Source organism: Sapajus apella, unplaced genomic scaffold, assembly GCF_009761245.1.
Source record: "Sapajus apella isolate SASKATOON/1434 unplaced genomic scaffold, GSC_monkey_1.0 scaffold1, whole genome shotgun sequence".
Taxonomy (NCBI): Eukaryota; Metazoa; Chordata; class Mammalia; order Primates; family Cebidae; genus Sapajus; species Sapajus apella.
This window is the reverse complement of record NW_022436941.1, coordinates 39939930-39959258: the sequence shown is the minus strand read 5'-3', so window position 1 is coordinate 39959258 and position 19329 is coordinate 39939930. Positions and strand designations below refer to the sequence as shown.

General features: G+C 33.0%; 1 protein-coding gene across 1 annotated transcript in view; it reads left to right on the top strand.

Moving 5' to 3' along the window:
* Nucleotides 1-19329, top strand: part of FAM174A (family with sequence similarity 174 member A) — a 44642-nt gene that overhangs the window by 15952 nt on the left and 9361 nt on the right. The window contains exon 2 of the mRNA XM_032275610.1: nt 5837-5971. Coding sequence (XP_032131501.1) covers nt 5837-5971 — 135 coding nt within the window. The remainder of the gene's footprint in view (nt 1-5836; nt 5972-19329) is intronic.

The following is a 19329-nucleotide window of genomic DNA, read 5'->3' as shown; positions in this document are numbered from 1 at the left end:
TCCTGTGCTCATCTTTGTAGGACATATATTACAGACTCATTACTTGATGCTGAATAATAGGAAACCACTGAAGGTTTTAGAGGATGAAGGGAATGTTAGTGGGTGACCGGAGCAGGTAGAGATAGTGATTTAGGAAACTATTTTAGTCGACAGGGGAAGACATGGTAGGATAGTAGTGGTATGGTGAAGCAATATAAATGAATTTAAATGTTTCTTAGGAAGTACAGTCAGTAGTTCCTTGTGATTATGGCAGCCATGGAGATACACGGATCAGACCTCCTTTCAAGATAACATGCTACAGGAAGGAAAGTTGATTGACATCCTCCTGCTGTCACAGATTTGGGTCCATCACAGCATTCATGCCAGGGTAGTAACTCCTAACCTTGTCCCTAGCCGATGACTGAGTAGAGCAGAGCCTGGCCATCCTCACTAACAGGGAACTCCTCTAATGGGCAACCTTTGCTTACAGGCATGCCACTGGCCTGGTCAAGACTCTTTCAGAAGTGCACTGCAAACTATACCTCTTTCTAGCTGGTCATCCTTCCTTTCCACTTTTTCACAGGTGTCAGACCTACATCACCCTTTGTGGGATCTCCTTACCTTCCCTTTTGTCTCTTTATCCTCCACAAGCCCTTCTCTAATACATCTCTTGTATTTGGTATTAATTTATTAGAGCGATTGCAAGAAAGTACCACAAGTGGGGTGGCTTAAACAACAGAAATTTATTGTCTCACAGTTCTGGGGGCAAGAAATCCAAAATCAAAGTACTGCCAAGGCTGGTTCCTTCTGAAGTCTGTGAGGGAAGGATCTCTTCTGGGCCTCTCTTGTTCTTTTCGAAGACATTTTCATGTTCACATGGCATTCTGCCTGTGTGCATGTCTATCTCCAAAATTTTCCTTTTTGTAAGTATATCTTGGATGAGGGCCTGCCTTAATGATCTCATTTTAACTCAATTACCTCTATAAAGTCTATTACCTCGAAATAGACCCTATTTCTAAATAAGGTCAGGACTTCAACATAGGAATTTTTGGAGGACATAATTCAACCTGTAACATGCAAACACATCCCTTATTAGTATCTGATTCTTGAAGAAGTCAGACTGACAGCTGATGGATTGGGTGGTGGAAATGGGGAATAAAGATGAGATTGATGTCAAATTCATCAAAAGAATTTTTACTATGTGTCATATATTCAAAGGGGTTGAATTTCCTGATGAATAGTATAGACAACTATAGTTATGATTCACTAATATTTATTCATTTAGATTTCAATGGTAAAAAAATAAGTTTCACATTTATTTTTGGTCACTAGTTTACTTTTTTCTAAAACTAGTCAAGACAAAAATTTTAGTTGTAGATTATTATTTACTCTGTTTCATTGTTATGGTTAACCACACAGGGTAGTGTATGTGTCTGTATAATAAATAATATATTCCTCAGTCTAGTTTTAAATGTTCTAAAAAAGAAATTAAGAATTATATTACCCTACAGATGCTCAGTTGAAAAAAAAAAAAAACAGAAGGGAAAAAATAAAATCAGGCAGATATAGCAAGTTACAACAAACTTAAATCAAACTAGATGGATATATCAAGTTACAGCAACTTATATTGATCAGTGTTCTCCCTTTCATAGAGCAGTGAAATGAAATGGAATTTTATTCTGTTTTGTTTATGTGTCATATATTTTTACATAAAATTTTATCAAGCTTACTTTGTGGTTTAGCTTTATTTTGATACTCTAACTTATATATATATTATTGGAGGAGGAATAGTGTTTACCAACCTGAGTATATGGGAACATTAAGGAATCTGCATCTATATTAAGGCAGCTATTTGAATATTAACTTGAATACCTAGAAAGTGTCTGACCAGGATAATTTATCTGAGCATACCATGTGATGAGTGAATGTAATTTTATATGAGTAGTCATATAGATATTTTATTTTGCCTGCTCAGGCTTTTATACTTTCCTCTGTAAACACTTATAGATAAAGTCCCTATTTTTATTTTTGTTAGAAGCTGGCAAAATTTGTTTCTGTGTTTCCAAATGCATTTACTATGTCTAGTAGAAAAGTGTGCATATGCATATCTGTATCTACATGTGTGTGTATATATTTGTAATTGTCAGCACACATATAGATGAGTTTGGGTATCACGAGCTTAATAAAGACATTCATTTGTAAGAAAAGAACTGTGGCTATTAAAATTGCATAGATATTAAAGCTCTTTTTCTTTTGTTAAAAGATAATGTACAATGCACATTAAAAGACAAAGTCACCTTTTTACTTAAAATTTTGGTGTATTTTAATGTGTATTTTATTTTACACTTAGTGTTTGTCAGTATTTTCAGTAGTGTTTGTTGAATCACCCAAATTATTTGAAAGCTTTATAATTGTTTTTTCCTTCCTTGAGTTAAATCACCCTGTATAGTAATATGGTGTTATATTATATTTGATATTTTTATGTGGCCATGTAGCTATATGACCACATGGTTATGACTACCTATATATCTTTGGACTGAGGAAAGACATGTTAAGAGAAATTACATTTCAAGTTTAAATTTTATTTAATAATATACAGTATTCTTGAGTCATTTTTAAATGAGTCAGTACATATACTAAAACAGTAAATTCGTTTAAATTTGAACTGCATCACCCATTTTACTTAATGCCTAACAATATTCTGTTTTTGTATATGGAATAGATTCTAAACAACAATCCAAACTTGTTTCTAAATAGTTTGGATTCATTTTTAGAAGATAGTATTTACATACACAATTAAATTAAAGAACAGTATAAGCTAGAATAAAATAAAAGGTCCAAACCACTGCAGTCAAATGTTTAGGCTATACATGGATAAGGAAAATAGTATTATTAGGCAAACTAGTTTGACCACTAATTGAAAGATTGGAAATCATTGAAGGTATGGCAAAAACTTTGGATGTAGAGAAGAACTTCAGATGAGCTAAATGTTGAAGTCCTTAAGCTCTATGTTCATCATTTTTTGTTTTAAGACTTGCCAACATGTCCTGTGACTAACAATGACATGTTAACATATTGACTTTGATATATATGACCTGGGAGAATCTAGTTTATTTCCAAAAATAATTTCACATGGCATTAACTTCTTTTTTTTTTTTTTTTTTTCCCTTCATCTACGCCTACCATATCCGCGAGTTCCGCCAACTTCTTTTTCATTGACTAAAATTGTCAGAATGTTTGGAACCCGTATGGTTTTGAAGACTGAGCAAAAGACTGACAAAAGGAAAGAGAAATTATAATTCTCAATATCCTTAATTTATGTTGCCAACTAGTTTTATGTAATCATTTTTAAAATCAAATGATTGCATGCAGGCATCATTAAATCATATGGTTCAAAAGCACAATAGTGAACTAACTTCCCTATATTTTTCTATTTTTTTTTTTTTTTTTTTTTGAAACAGAGTCTTCACTCTGTCACCCAGGCTGGAGTACAGTGGCACCATCTCAGCTCACTGCAGCCTGTGCTTCCCGAGTACAAGCGATTCTCTTACCTCAGCCTCCCAAGTAGCTGGGATTACAGGCGCACACCACCATGCCTGGCTAATTTTTGTATTTTTACTAGACACAGGGTTTCACCATGTTGGCCAGGCTGGTCACGAACTCTTGACCTCAAGTGATCTGCCCACCTCGGCCTTCCAAAGTGCTGGGATTACAGACATGAGCCACCATACCCGGCCTATTTTTCTAGTTCTACTTTCCATAGACAATGATTTTATTATTTTTTTTCTATGTTTATTTGCTAATTACTTTTATGAGTCTAAATCAGAGGTTGGCAAAGCATAGCCCACAGGCCAAATTCCTTCTGCTGATGTTTTTGTAAGGCCTAAGAGCTAAGAATGTCTGTCTAGCTATCTAGCTATCTATCAATCTATCTATCATCTATCTATAGCTTTTTAAGGGTGGTAAAATGAAAATTTTAAATGAATACATAGCAGAATGTGTCCTACAGATCATCAGATACTATCTAATTTTTTACACAGGAAGTTTAGACCTCTGGTCTACATGATGTGTGTAAGTGTGTGTGCACACATGCACACACACATATACTTAATGTAACAACCTAAGCATTAATTTCTCACTATAAAAGAACGAGTACTTTTTACTTCATACTACTTCATTTTTGCTAGTGCTAATATTTATTGACTCTTTTATTGGGTACATTTGTAACTTTAAATACTATGCTTAACTCTGTTTCCTGTTCCATCACTTTGTATGTGTATATGTATAGCTCTATAGGTAATGACTGATAGAAATTTTCTTGGTTTGTGTTCGTTCACACTTAGTAACATTTTATAAGTTTTAACACTGAGACCAGGCAGTTTATACCCAAAAGCTAATACCATACCTGATGCTTAGTAAGACTCAAGTATTTGTTCAAGGTATTTTCCCCCCCAGGGGCTTCACTGTCATGTTTGAAGAGGCTCACGTTCCTCTTTACAGTTGATATTATAGCTTAAGTATTCCTTATCCCACTTACTATGTCATATAGAGTAAATCAGAATTTATGTAAACTGATTTTATTTGTGATAACTTGCTGAAATATTTTGTTTTTAAATTTCAATGGACACTCTTGTGAAACACATTTTCCTATGTGTGGAGTTCAAGTTGTTGCATTGGAGATGATTTAGGCATTCCTTGCAGGGTCATGGTTTTGGATTGCCACGGTCGAAGTCACTCAGACCCTCAATAATTAATTGAGGAACATCTTAATTGATACATCACTGTACTAGAAAGTGGTTATATAGTGGTGAATAAAGCAGTTTTGGTTGCTGCTCATATAGCACTTAGTGAGAGAGACAGGTGAATAAACACCACATAGACATATACATCGGCACATTGGAATGCAAATTAAGGTAAATGATTTGAAGGAAAAGAATGAGTTATTTGAGACACAAACTGGAAGTAGGGCTCTAAATCATGAGATTTCATAAACACAGCTAATAATAATGAATGTTAAACACCTTTGAATCTTTTCAGTTTCTCTAAGGCAGTGGTTCTCAAACTTGAGTATGCATCAAAAGCATAAGAAATGTTTGTTGAAACACAGGTTTCTGGGTTGCATCTTCAAAGTTTGTTATTCACCAAGTCTGTGCTAGCCGTGAAGATTTGCATTTCTTATAAGTTCCTAGGTGACTGTTATTCTGCTGATCCAGAGAACCACACTGCAAGGACCGCTGATCTCAGATAGTGGTTTTATATCACATTGGAATCACATTTAGAACCTCAACAAAATATTGATATGTAATTCTTTTTGCTGTGCTTTTTGATTCAGTTATGGCCTAAACATAGGGCTCTAAAAAATACCCCCGAGTGATTCTGGTGTATGGCTAGAGTTGTGAGCTATCAGTCTAGTCTGTGAACATGGATATGCATACAGTTTCTTAGAGGGGCATCCACACAGGGGTAGGAGAGGACATGAGGAAAAGGCTGAAACAGGAGGTTTCAGTAAAGAAGTACCTGACCTAAGCCTTTAAAAATTGAGGCTTGAAGTATGGTACCTGAACTAAGGCTTAAAAGTTATTTGTCAACACCATCAGTTGACACAGGGAGCAGAGAGTATGTCAAACAGAAGAAACAGGTGATGGCACATAAACATGTAGGAGTAGGTTTTGTTTCATGAAGTTTAATCCTAGATGGTAACATTTGTTGTATATCTGAAAGTATCCATTCTGATATTGAGTGTTTTCTGTGTCAGAAATAGAATGAAAAATTATTTTAATTTACAAATAGATATAAACTAAGGATCATCTATGCCATATTAAATAATTTTTATTCATTAATTTGTTATATTTATTAGGATGAGAAGAAGAAACCGAAAGACTAGGAGATACGGAGTTTTGGACACTAACATAGAAAACATGGAATTGACTCCTTTAGAACAAGATGATGAGGATGATGATAACACATTGTTTGATGCCAATCATCCTCGAAGGTAAGTATTTCAATAGTTTAATTCCATAAATCTGGAAGCAAGACTTGCGAAGTAGACTTTCATTTAACAGTTTATATTCCAACACAGATTTTCTTCAGTTCTGTTTAATGAAGTTATTTTTCCTGTCTACCCCATAGCTCACATTCACATTGTTTTGCCGAAATAGATACCAGCTCAAAATAATTCTTAAAAATTTTTTTCCTTTTTTTAACTTTTAAGTTCAGGGGTACAAGTGCAGGGTTGTTACACAGGTAAACTTGTGTCATGGGGTTTTGTCATACAGATTATTTCACCACCCAGGTATTGACCCTAGGACCCATAACTTCTTCATTCATGCAATTTGTATTAACTTGTGTGTCTGTGTCTGTGTGTGTGTGTGTGTGTGTGTGTCTGTGTGTGTGATACTTAGTAAACCTAGTTTCTTTTTTGTATTCTGAAGATAGTTTGTTTTTAGTTTGGGTTCCAGTGTTGTGTAAATAATGCTGCCTTGCAGAATTGGGGGGCTAATTGTTCATGGTCTGATCGTATAGCTGTAATATCTATAGTGAGATCTATTCTCACTGGGTGTTAAGACCTTTCCTAAGAGGTTTGGATAAATAAAATGACATGAATGTGAAATAAATGCCAATGCAAATAGAATGGGGAAAAAAGGGCAACAAAGATTCAACCTAATAAGGAAAGACATATTGGAATACAGAAGGATTACTTGGGTGAAGGAGAATTAGAGTCCAGAGTCAGGTACAAATGCAGAGAAAACAGAAATCTTGGGAATACAGAAAGGATGATGACTCAACAAAAATTGGACTATTAAATCCTGTATATCTATATCTACATCTGTCTATCTATATAGCTAAACTATTTATACACACGCACACGCGCGCGCGCGCACACACACACACACACACACACACACACACACACACAAAGGAACTTTTAGTAATGCTTGTCATTTATTCATTTAATAAAAATATGTTCATCAGTTATACATTTTAATAGTATTACAATCTGGATAGGCAAACATGAATAAAACAATTGTATCTGTTCATTAAAAACTCATTTTCAATTTAAGGACACATGTAAGATGAAAGAAAAGGGGCAGAAAAGGATATTCCATGCAAATGGTAACCAAAGCAGAGGTTGCTAAATTTATATCAAACAAAATAGATTTTAAGTCAAAAACTATCTCTTGAGACAAAAAAAAATTATTACATAATAAAAGAGTCAGTTCAACAGGATATGACAATTAGAATGACTATATCAGAGCACCTAAATTATAAAGCAAATATTGACAGATCTGAAGCAAGAAATTGACAGCCATAAAATAATTTAGGGGACGTTAATATTCCACTTACAATTGTGAGTAGAATATCTAGACAGAAAATCAATGAAGAAACCACTGACTTAAACAACACTATAGACTAAATGGACCTGACAGACACATACACAACTTTGCACCCAACAACGGAAGAATTCACATTCTTCTCAAGTGCTCATGGGATGCACTCTGGGATACATCATGTTAGGTCACAAAAAAGTCTTAGCAACTTTAAGATGATTGAAATTATTCCAGGTATCTTTTTCAACCTCCATAGAATAGAAATAGAAATCAGTAACATCAGGAAAACAGAAAAATGTATAAATATGTAGAAACTAAAAAATATAGTTTGAATATAACTCCAGGCCAAATCTCACATCAGTTGTAACTCTCCATGCTGGAAGTGAAGCCTGGTGAGAGATGCTTGGGTCATGGAGACTGATCACTCATGGCTTGATGCTGTCCTCATGATAGTGTTCTCATGAAATCTGGTTATTTTAAGTATGTCGTGTCTGCTCCTCCTTGCTCCTGTTTTTGCCATTTGAAGTACCTGATCCCATTTCATCTTGTACCATGAGTAAAACCTCCCTGGTACTTCCTCAGAAGCCAAACAGATGTCAGCACCATGCTTTTACAGTCTTCAGAATCATGAGCCAATTAAACCTCTTTTTGTTATAAATTACCCAGTCTCAGGTATGTCTTTACAGCAATGAAAGAATGGACTAATACACTGAACAACACACTCTTGGGTCAAATAGGAAATCAAAGGGAATTTTAAAAGCTATTTTGAGACCAAAAATGCATGGCATAACAAAACTTACAGGATGCAGCAAAAGCAGTGCTGGGAAAGAAGCTTATAGCAGTAAATGCCTATGTTATGAAAGAAGAAAGACTTCAAATAAACAACCTAGCTTTGCCCTTTAAGAAAGTGGCAAAAGAAAAATAACCCTAAAACAAGGAAAATAATTAAGATTATAGTAGAAATACATTAAATGGAGTTGGAAAAAAAATGAGAAAAATAAATAAAATTAAGATTTTGTTTTTAGAAAAGATAAATAAAATCAATAAACCTTTAGCTAGACTAAGAAAAAAAGAAAGGGCTCAAATAAATAAAATCAGAAATAGAAGAAATTACAATGGATGCCTCAGAAATAAAAAATAAATGGCATGGGACTATTATGAACAATTATATGCCAACAAATTTGAAAACCTAGAAAAATGGATAAATTCCTAGAAACATACAATCTACAAAACCTGAGTCAAGAAGAAATTCAAAGTCCAAACACACCAGTAACAAGTAAGGACATTGAATCAGTAGTCAAAAACATTCCAACAAAGAAATTTTCAGGACCATATGACTTCATGGGTAAATTATACCAAATATTTATAGAAGAATTAATACCAGTCCTTCTCAATTATTCTGAAAAATAGAAGAAGAAACACTTAAAAACTCATTTTATGAGGCTAGTATTTCCCTAAGCCAGACGAAGATGCCATAAGGCAAGCAAACTGCAGGCCAATATTTCTGATGAACATAGATACAAAAATCCTCAATAAATGCTAGTTACCTGAATTCAGCAGCATTTTAAAATTATGATACACCATGACTAAGTGGGATTTGTCCCTGGAATGCAAAGATCTTTCAACACATGCAAATCAATGCGATAGAACACAGTAATAGGTTGAAAGAAAAAACTATAAGATCATGTCAATAGACACAGAAGAAGCATTTGACAGTGCTACCTACAGAGACAAATGGGGTTACATCAAACTATAAAGCTTCTGCACAGCCAAGGAGATGATCATCAGAGTGAAAAGAAACTTAAAAAGTGGGACAAAATATTTATATTATTATAAATATATATATATATATATGTATGAGTTAATATCTAAAATTTATAAGGAATGCATATAACTTAGTAGCCAAAAATCTCAAATAATCTGATTTTCAAATGGGCACATGACCTCTTTTTGAGAATATAAGTTGGCACAGCTGTTAGGGAAAACATTATAGAAATTCCTTAATAAATTATGATTTAGCAGTTTTACTGCTAGATATCTATCCAAAGGAAATCAGTATTGCATAGAGAGATCTGCACACCATGTTCACTGCACCATTATTCACATTAACCAAGTTGTGGAAATAACCTAAATGTGCATTGACAGATGGATTTGTCCATTTTCATACTGCTTTGAAGAAATATTCAAGACTGGGAAATTTATAAAGAAAAAGAGGTTTAAGGGACTCACAGTTCTGCATGGCTGGGGAGGCCTCACAATCATGGCAGAGGCAAAGGAGGAGCAAAGGCATGTCTTACATGACAGCAGGCAAGACAGCATGTGCAGGGGAACTGCCCTTTGTGAAACAGATCTCATGAGACTTATTCAATATCGTGAGAACAGCATGGGAAAAACTTGCCCCCATGTTTTAGTTACCTCCCACCAGGTTCCTCCCATGATACATGAGGATTATGGGAGCTACAATTAAGATGAAATTTTGGAGGGGGACACAGCCAAACCATATCAACAGATAAATAAATTTGAAAAGTATGATATGTATATGTATGTATAATATATATAATGATATGTATAATACACTATTGAATGTTATTCAGCCTTAAAAAAAGAAGAAACTCTGGACATTTGCAACAATATGGATGAACCTGGAGGAATTTACGCTTTGTGAAACAATCCAGACATAGAAAGACAGATATTGTGTTATCTCTTTTATATGTGGTATCTAAATAGTCAAGCTTATAGTAGTGAATAGAAATAGGGGTTGCTAGGGACTACAGAGAAGGGAAAATATGAAGATGTTAGTCAGGGGGTCCAAAGTTTTAGTTATGCAAAATGAGTAAGTTCATTTATGCAAGATGAGTAAGTTACGCAAGATGAATAACTTCTTAATGTACAACAATGTGAATATAGTTTACAATACACTATTGTATACTTTTAAGTTTTCTAGGAAAGATGTTAAGTGTTCTTGCTACACACAAAAATATGGTAATCGCATGAGGTGATGGATATGTTGATTAGTGTGATTGCAATGATTGTTTCACATAGTATATGTATATCATAAAATCAAGGTAAACACCTTAAGCATACCCAATTTTTATTAGACAATTGTACCTCAGTAAGGATGGAAACATAAAAAGTTCTTGAAACAATTGTAATCTATGCTAATCATCAATTCTATAGGTCATAAAAAGTCATTTTGAAAATTGTAACACAAGGGAAACTTTGATTACAAAGTTGTATTTTAAAGGTTACTCTGACTTGCATGGGTTGAAGGAGACCAAGATAAAGAGTAAAGTGACAGGGAATAAAAGTAGTTAGTTGGTGCAGATGCATGGGATGACTTGCATTACAGTTACAGCAGGAAAGGCAGAGAGGAGTCAATTATTAAAGCAGCTTTGGAAGGTATTAAATTACCTTCCTTAATTACCATCTTAACCAAGATATAGGTGTCATGTTTTGAGAGTGAAAGAGTGAGAACTGGTTATAATAATGGTAAAGCATGTTTCAGGGATAAGAATGAAATCATCTTGAGTTTTTTAATAATCTGACCCAATTTACTTAATAAGAAAAAATTTTAATATATATCTAAATAAACTGACAGGAACAGCGCATTTCTGTTTACCTATTCATTCATTTATCCAACAAATGAATGATGTAGCAGCTGTTTATTTGCCAAGCACTGGTCTAGGTGTTTGAGATACATTCGAGAGCAGAACAAAACCAAACAAAAAAAATTCTGACTTTGTGAAGTTTGACTGTGAAAAGATGAGTTATAACAATTCATTTTTCATCTTTAGTTTTCCTTCTGTACCTATCTGATATCTTTCTATACCTATCTGAGCATATATTCATGCATTACTTTTTTAAAAATCCTTTTTGTCTGGAAATAATTTTAAACTTACAGAAAGTTTACAAGAATAAAAACAGTACAAAATATTATATGCTTGTTTTTCAGATTTACTAGTTCTTAGCATTTTATCCTATTCTCTTAAGTGTTCTTTTTTCTGTCATAATATGTATACAGAAGAATTCATACCTCTCCTTTTGTGTTTATCTGATGTTCTGATGTTTCCTCATAATTGAATTCAGGCTCCTCATTCTTAGTTGAAATACGTCTTAGTTCATGCTGTCTCTTAAAGATATCATATCTGGAAACACAGATGTCCATTTGTACTTCATCTGTTTAAGCTTTGTCCAATTTCTCCACTCTTAATGGTTTTTCCCCTCCATAACTAATAAGGAAACATTTTACAATCATGGAAATATCCTATTTCTCATCTAAATTTCTCCTTATGCTTAATATCTATTATCACAATTCTTGCCTAATCTTCATTATGAAACGTAGAACATAATTAATTCAAACATACCAATCAGCATTGACATTCTTCTATAAGTAAAAACCTTCCCTTCTTCCTTGTTTATCATCAAAATGTAATGATGATTTTCTCTTTGTCAGTTGTTCATAATTCATTGCTGTACTTAATTTAGTGCACATGTGGTTCCAGATGAGGTCAGTGGAAGCTTCTTCAAATGGTTTCTGTCCTTGAAACTTGGTCCCATTTTTTTTTAAGTACCTTACTTTCCAGCCTCACAAGATAATCTAGGTACTTTTGGACTCAGCCTTGAAATGAGGCATTTCTCCATAGAGCCCTGATTTCTTTGAATGGACACTAGTTAAAGTCTTTGGAACTGGGTTGACTTTGTTTCTGGAACTTTCAGCACACAGTTCCATTAAATGTATGTATATATATACATAAATATACATGTGTCCATCTGCTTTCATATACATACATATGTGCATACTTTAGATACTATTACTTCATACTTCCCATCCCAGTTTATCTCTACCAGGTTCTTGTTTGCCTTCTTCTTTCCATAATTGTGTTTTTCTACTGTCATGAGATCTCTGGCTTCAATACTTTTACTAATTCATTCAGTCTTACAATAAAACTGAATTAGTTTCTGAGTTTCTTTGCTTATTAAAAAATTGCTTTGCTTAAAAAAAACTTTTAAAAAAATTTATGAAAGTTTGCAGTTTTCTCCTCACAGTCCCATCATGTCCAGTACTGAGGGTATGTAGTCAGATACTGTGTTCATAAATAATTTGGCTTAGTTATTTCCCACACCCATCTTCAGTGTGCTCATAGTAGTCATTTGAAATATAATTTAATTTATTTTACTTTCCTTTCTGTTTTAGATTTCTACTTCCTTTCCTATTTTTATTTTTTTATATGAAAAACACTAGCATGCTTCCAAAAGTTAATACTATACAGAAAATTTAAACACATACAAATATATACAGACACACAAAAAAGTTCCAGCCTCTCATGTACCTTCCACTCTCCACTCCATTCATCCTACCTCATCCTTTGTATAGAATCAACTTCATTATTTTCTGGTTTATCTTCCCTGTAGTTTTTTTTATTTTGGTAAAAGTTGACAGAAATATGTATTTCTTATGTTTCCCTCATTTCTTACCTAAGATGTAATATGCTCTATTATACTTTTTTGTTTTATTTGACATTTTCTGTAAGTCATACCATATGTGTATGCATTATACTCACTATAGAGTAATACATAGCTATAAGTCATGCCATATACTATGCCATATATATATGAACATATATGATACTATTTGGAGCTACATATTACTCTATACAGGGTAATATATATATAAATTTACAGCTCCATATTACTCCAAAGTGGTTATAGCATAATAACCATGGTTTATTGAATCACCTATGGTTTGACATTTAGGTAGTTTTTAGTCATTTTGTAATTATAAATAGTACTGCAATGAATAACTTTATGCAAATGTATTTTTGTATTGTTGGAGGCATATTTTAAGGGTAAATTTCTGGGAACAGAATAATGGGCCAGATAATGTGAACTCAGTTCTAATGATGAGGAATTGAAGGTACCTATAAGATGATATCCCACTGGGCAGAGCAAATTGGATAGATTCATTCTTTCATTAACAGCACTGATTAACTATCTACCCTGTACCCCAGACACTCTACTAAGCTCTGGGATGCATAGAGTAGTGCACAAAAATGGACAAAACGCTGAGTCTCATGCATTTAAAAATCTAATGGATATATATAGGCCCACAATACAGAATGAAGGAGTCTAAGGTACAGAGTTGGGGTTCACAGTTTTTGGTTTTTGACTAACTCAAGAATAATGCTCTTCTCTAGATCATATTTACTTTTCTCGATTAAAAATGAGCAATAAGGATGGATATTTCAGGACACAAAAAAGCAAAGAATGGTCATACAGTTTTTCTATTTTCCTTTTATTCTCTTCTTGAAACAATATGAAACATCATTTAAATTACACTCACACTGACTCTAGACCTCTGTGCTATTTTTTTCAAGGTCTAAACACAGAGGTCTGGAATTGGTGTGAGTGTAATTTGGGGAAGGCAACCGCATTTCTACCATGTAACAACATTTTTAAAGAGGTGTGAGAAGAGGTGTGTTTATTCCTATTACCTTCTGTGGCTTAGAATTTATTTTCTGTAATGAGATATACATTCCAAACACCATTACTTTATTTGAACAAGGACCCCATCTGACTTTTTAATTTAATGGGTAGAACTCTATCTGATTTTTTAATGTTGATATTAGAGATTAAACATGCATTAAACTATCAATTCATTAAACATTTTACATTTATCTTGTGTGAAAGCTGCACATTGATCTTACTGTGGCTCATTTTAGTAACAAATGATACTTATAGTTAATACCATTTTCCCCCCAGTAAATTGGAAAAAAACAAAGTCTATACTTATGTGAATATATATTATAAGATCTTTTTTGGCCCCGAAAGAGGAACTTGACCAAGGATTTCCCAGAACAGCCATATAATGCTGACATCCTAATTCCTTAGATCCTATAAATCAGTTAAGTTACATGACAAAGATGACCAAAGATTGCAGAGGGAATTAAGACTGCTAATAGGTGGATTTTAAATAGTTGGACATTCTGGATTATATGCATATTATATATCAAGTTATTTTGATTGCCATAGCAGTATAGGAAGTAGATATCAGATAGGGCTAGCCCCAATATTAAGTAGAAGTTAAGCTGTCTGTTTTTGTGGAGATATTGCTTGTCAGCATTGTCACATACTTTTTCTGCATGTACTGAAAGTGATTGTTTTTTGCCTTTTAGTCAATAAATATGCTGAATTTCATTGACTCTTGAACATTAAACCAAAATTATATTCCTGAGACCAGTCCTCCTTTGTCGTGTGTGTGTGCGTGTGTGTGCGTGTGTGTGTGTTTTGTAGCATCTTTGTCATATTTTGATATTAGGGTTTGCATTTCTCATAAAATGTGTTGGGAAGTGATCCCGTTGCAACTATGTCTTTTAAAAATTTGCGTAACACTGCCGTTATTTCTGCCTTCAGTGTTTGATAGAATAAATGACTGAAATTGTTAAGGGAATGAACTTTTTTATTGGATGGGAAAAGTTCTTTAATAGACATAGAGCTATTCAGATTTTCTGTTACTTCTTATGTAATTGTAAATTGTTTTATCAAGAAATTTGTCCATAAAATGCTGGATTTTAGAAAACAAGGGGTAGATTATGTGCATAATTTTCACATAACTGATTTTCCTTGTGATTATTTAAACACTTTAATATATACATATAGATTCCAGAAAATACAAATATATAAAAATATTTATTTAAATATATATCTATGATTATATATTACAAGAAATATACTTCAATATATAAAGTTTATTCTTATGTGTGCGTGTGTGTGTGTGTATACACAATTACTTTACTGTTACTTTATCATAAGTAATAGAAAGGTCGAGAAATGTGGCATCTTTTACCATTGTTATTGTTATAAATAAATCTACTTTCAATTGCAAAGATTGCTACAAATATCCTGCAATGGATAGAGTAGGTTTTACAACCACTTTTACAGCAAAGTCTCTGGTGGCTATGGTTACATGTGTTATATGTTGCTGTACTGATTATATCAGTTACATATTTTGTTAACCAAAGCAAATTAAAGTCTGCCATCAGAGAATATCAGGAAACATAAAACTGTTGCAGTTTGGATTTTACCACTGAACTGAAAGGATGATTCCCTTACTGACTCTGATATTCCTGATTGATATTTTTTAGAGCTGTTGAAAATTTTATAGAAGCACTTTAAAATGTCATTGTCAATACACCCAAGCCCCAATATGATTTAATAAATAAATCAGTTTAGTAGTATTCCTGCTGTTGGAAGTTATATTAATCTGTCTAATTAAATATAGTAAAGTTGATTCAAGTTAAGTTTTTTTCTTAATAGAATGTGACATTTCCTATTAAAACAACACTTGAGCCAGTTTAAAACTCTCTGAAAACATCCTAACCACATGGTTAAGACAGTCATGTATAAAACAATGATTATTTTTATTTGGTTAATGAACTGTATATATAAGCACAATGTACTACTGAATTGAATTCTAAAGGACAAAGAAACATACAGTTCCACAGATTTCCAAACTTACAGGTTTCACTGCAAACTCCATCTCCCAAGTTCAAGCAATTCTGGTGCCTCGGCCTCCTGAGTAGCTGGGATTACAGAGGTGTGCCACTACACATGGCTAATTTTGGCATTTTTAGTAGCGACAGAATTTCACCATGTTGGCCAGGCTGGTCAGGAACTCCTGGCCTCAGGTGATCCATCTGCTTCAGCCTCCCAAAGTGCTCGGATCACACCTGGCCTCAAACTTATGATGACTTGGTCCAGCATTCACTCTTGGAGTAAATATTCTATTGAAATTACCAAGTCATATTTCATCTATCTTAACTTGTTTAGCAATAAAGTTTTTAGCTTTACTTCTATTCCTGTTTACTTCTCTCTTGTTAAAATTCTTCACCCGAATTTGACTCTTATTGAATAAAAATTAGCAAAGAACCTATATTCTACTGGGGAGAGCTGGGATAATATTCAAATAACTAAAAAAGCAGAAAAGAATATCTAAGTAAATGGTGTAGTTTTTCTTAAAAGAGAACTTTTATTTCTGGCCTGAACAGAGTGAAGTAACAGAACTGCAATAAAAGTGATTGTGACAGCTGCTTGTTAATAAATGCCTACATTAGTGCAGGATGTATCAGACATTATGCTAGGATCCAAATGCACTATGAAATCATTAAAAACATTTCTTGCAGAGTAGTTCCCATTGCTTTCATTGGAAAGATAGAAAAACTGAGGCTTAGTTCAAGTGACTTCATCTGCAGTATCCTGCAATTAATCTCATTCCATTTGTTTAATATTTGTTTGATTTATACATAAAGAGGAATAATTCTAAATTCGGTTCATTCTGTCTTCTATACTACTACTTATATTACTGTTAATTTTTGAAATACAGACTCCTAAAGTAAAGCATGTAAGTAGTATGATTTGTGTGCCTTTTCAATTATAGTACAGAATCTAATTAGTCTACAGTATAACTTTGAATAATTGTTGTTAGATCATCCCTTACTGGTGCTGTTTTCATTGTTTAAGTGTTTTTAAAATTAGTTCCTCTTCATTTTCCAAATTCTATCCACGAAATTACAGGAAGCAAATCATTTCCAGAGAGGCAAATGAATTTCCTTGCTTACAGTTTTACAAAACTAGCTTTTTGTAGTCAGCTCTTTCTGAGAGTGGTGTTTTTAATGTGGCCTTAAATACATCAGAATAGATTGTTATTGGTCATTAAGATGTGTGGGGTAATTATTTTCTCTGTTTCTTCAAATTAGATTGAACCATATGAAATGCCAATATACAGTTCAATATAAATTTCCTAAAGGAAGTGTATTTTGTCGTGTAACAGAATGTCACACATAGGGGCCTCTCCAGGCACAGAACCTCAGGGCTCTTGTGTCTGTCGTCTCTGATTCCCTTGGTTCTGCTCATTGTTCTGTGTTGGTTTTATTCTTAGGCTGATAAGAGGATCATGCTGGCAATTCCTATAATTACAAACAGATGTTAACTTTAACTGGCCATTAGGGGCACACTCTTCTATGTCTCTTTCTTAAGAATGAGAAAGGTTTCCCCAAGGTCCTCCAACACACTTGTGTTTTATTTTTATCTTTTCCTCATTGTCCAGGATTAAGTTATGAGATCATTAAAAAACTAAGACCTGGGGACGAAAATGGAAGTACCTCAGACTTATCAGTTGAGGTGGAACAGATATTGAGTAGCTAACCACCATTCCACCAACTATGTCTTGCATGTTAACCACTGAGGTTCAATACAATCAAATGGGGAAAAAATTGTAGGTATCAGAGAAAAAATAGTTTGTGCTGCTTGATTAATATAACTTTTCTTGAATGTGCTATTGTTATCCTAATTTTGTTAATGATGAGGCATTTTTTTTTTGTTTAGTTGCGGAATCATTTTGCACAAAAGAATTATAAAACTGAAAAACAAATCTCAGTTCTTGAATTGTTAGTAGAATTTTCAGCTTTCCAGACTGAAAAACTGATGAGGAATCAGAGGCCACATATGCTGAATAAAATTTATTTCTTTTCTCAAAGCAAAATGGAGATAAATTATTATAACCAGTCTCAAGAAACACAGTTTAAAAGAATGCTTTACAGCATAAAACAATAATTGGAAACAATCTCTTCTTGCTATTTTGTTTGATTTAGTGAAATTATTTTTAAATTATCCTAATTTGTTTATTACACATTGTATGCTTGTATCAAGATATCACATGTACCTTATAAATATGTACAACTATTATATATCCATAATAATTTAAAATAAAAATTAAGTTTTAAAATTATTTTATAATTAGTTTAATATTTTGTAATGATATAGATTAGAGGACATTTTGACAATCTTGGTAACAGCATCTAAAAGCTAATATGTCTGTCATTTCAGGTTATTGTAGTAATTTCTGCCAAGTACGTAATTTAAAAAGCCCTAAAGTTGATTTTTGGCTACTGCCGTTATGTTTCATTAAATATACTATTGTATCATTATGTGTTGATCACATTTTGTGCTCAATGTGGTACTTGGTCATAAAATATTTTCTGGTTATTAACATGAGTATATCAGAATCAGATTGCAGATTCGATGTAAGTGTTTAGTGAGAAACCCTCATTACGGTCTTATTCAAATTGTTACCAATTTGAAAACACTGTAGTTCTAATTTCTAAAACACTGTCTTAACTGTTGGGTATAGCATAGTATCAGAATAAGTACTAATCTTAGTCATAGTAAATAGAATATAATATTGTATTAAAGTATTCATATTTACTTTAGAAATTTCTGTTTTAGTTTGTCCACTGGTATGTTACTAGTAGGATAATTCTTATGTATTTATTCTCTTAAAGGGAACTTTGCTTTGTTTGTCATTAAACAGGTAGCAAAAATTTTCAGATAAATTTTTTTCTGTGAGTTTTACTTTTCTGTGGACGTTGAGCCACAGGAGAAAATTTGCCTTGCTCCATTAACAATTAGACATCACAATGTGCTAATTTGCTAGCTAGTTACCATATGTGGCTTTTGAGCCTTTGAAATGCTGCTAATGCAGCTGAATAACTGAATTTTTAATTTTATTTTAGCTAATTGAAATTTTAATTCAAATTACCAGATGTGGCTAGTAGCTATTGTGTTGGACATTCACAGTTCTAGAGCAAATGTTTGGTTGATCTAGTTTAAATGAATTCTATTAAATGAATGCTCTCACAGAACAGATGTATCACAGGTTTTTACTCATATAGTAGTTGACTTATTTAATAAAATGGTTGCTACTTTAGTTTCAGATTTCAATTCTTCTGTAATTATTTGTATTGCAGAATTTTTTATTTTTAAAATTTACTTTGATTAAAAAATCATAATTATGAGGTACAGTTTGATGTTTTCCTATATACATATGACATGGAATGATGAAATAACTAACATATCCATCATCTCACTTACCTATCATTTTTTTATGGTAAGACACTTGAAAATTTGCCTTCTTATTTATTTTCAAATATGCGTTATTATTTTTTTTTTTTTTTTTTTTTTTTTTTTT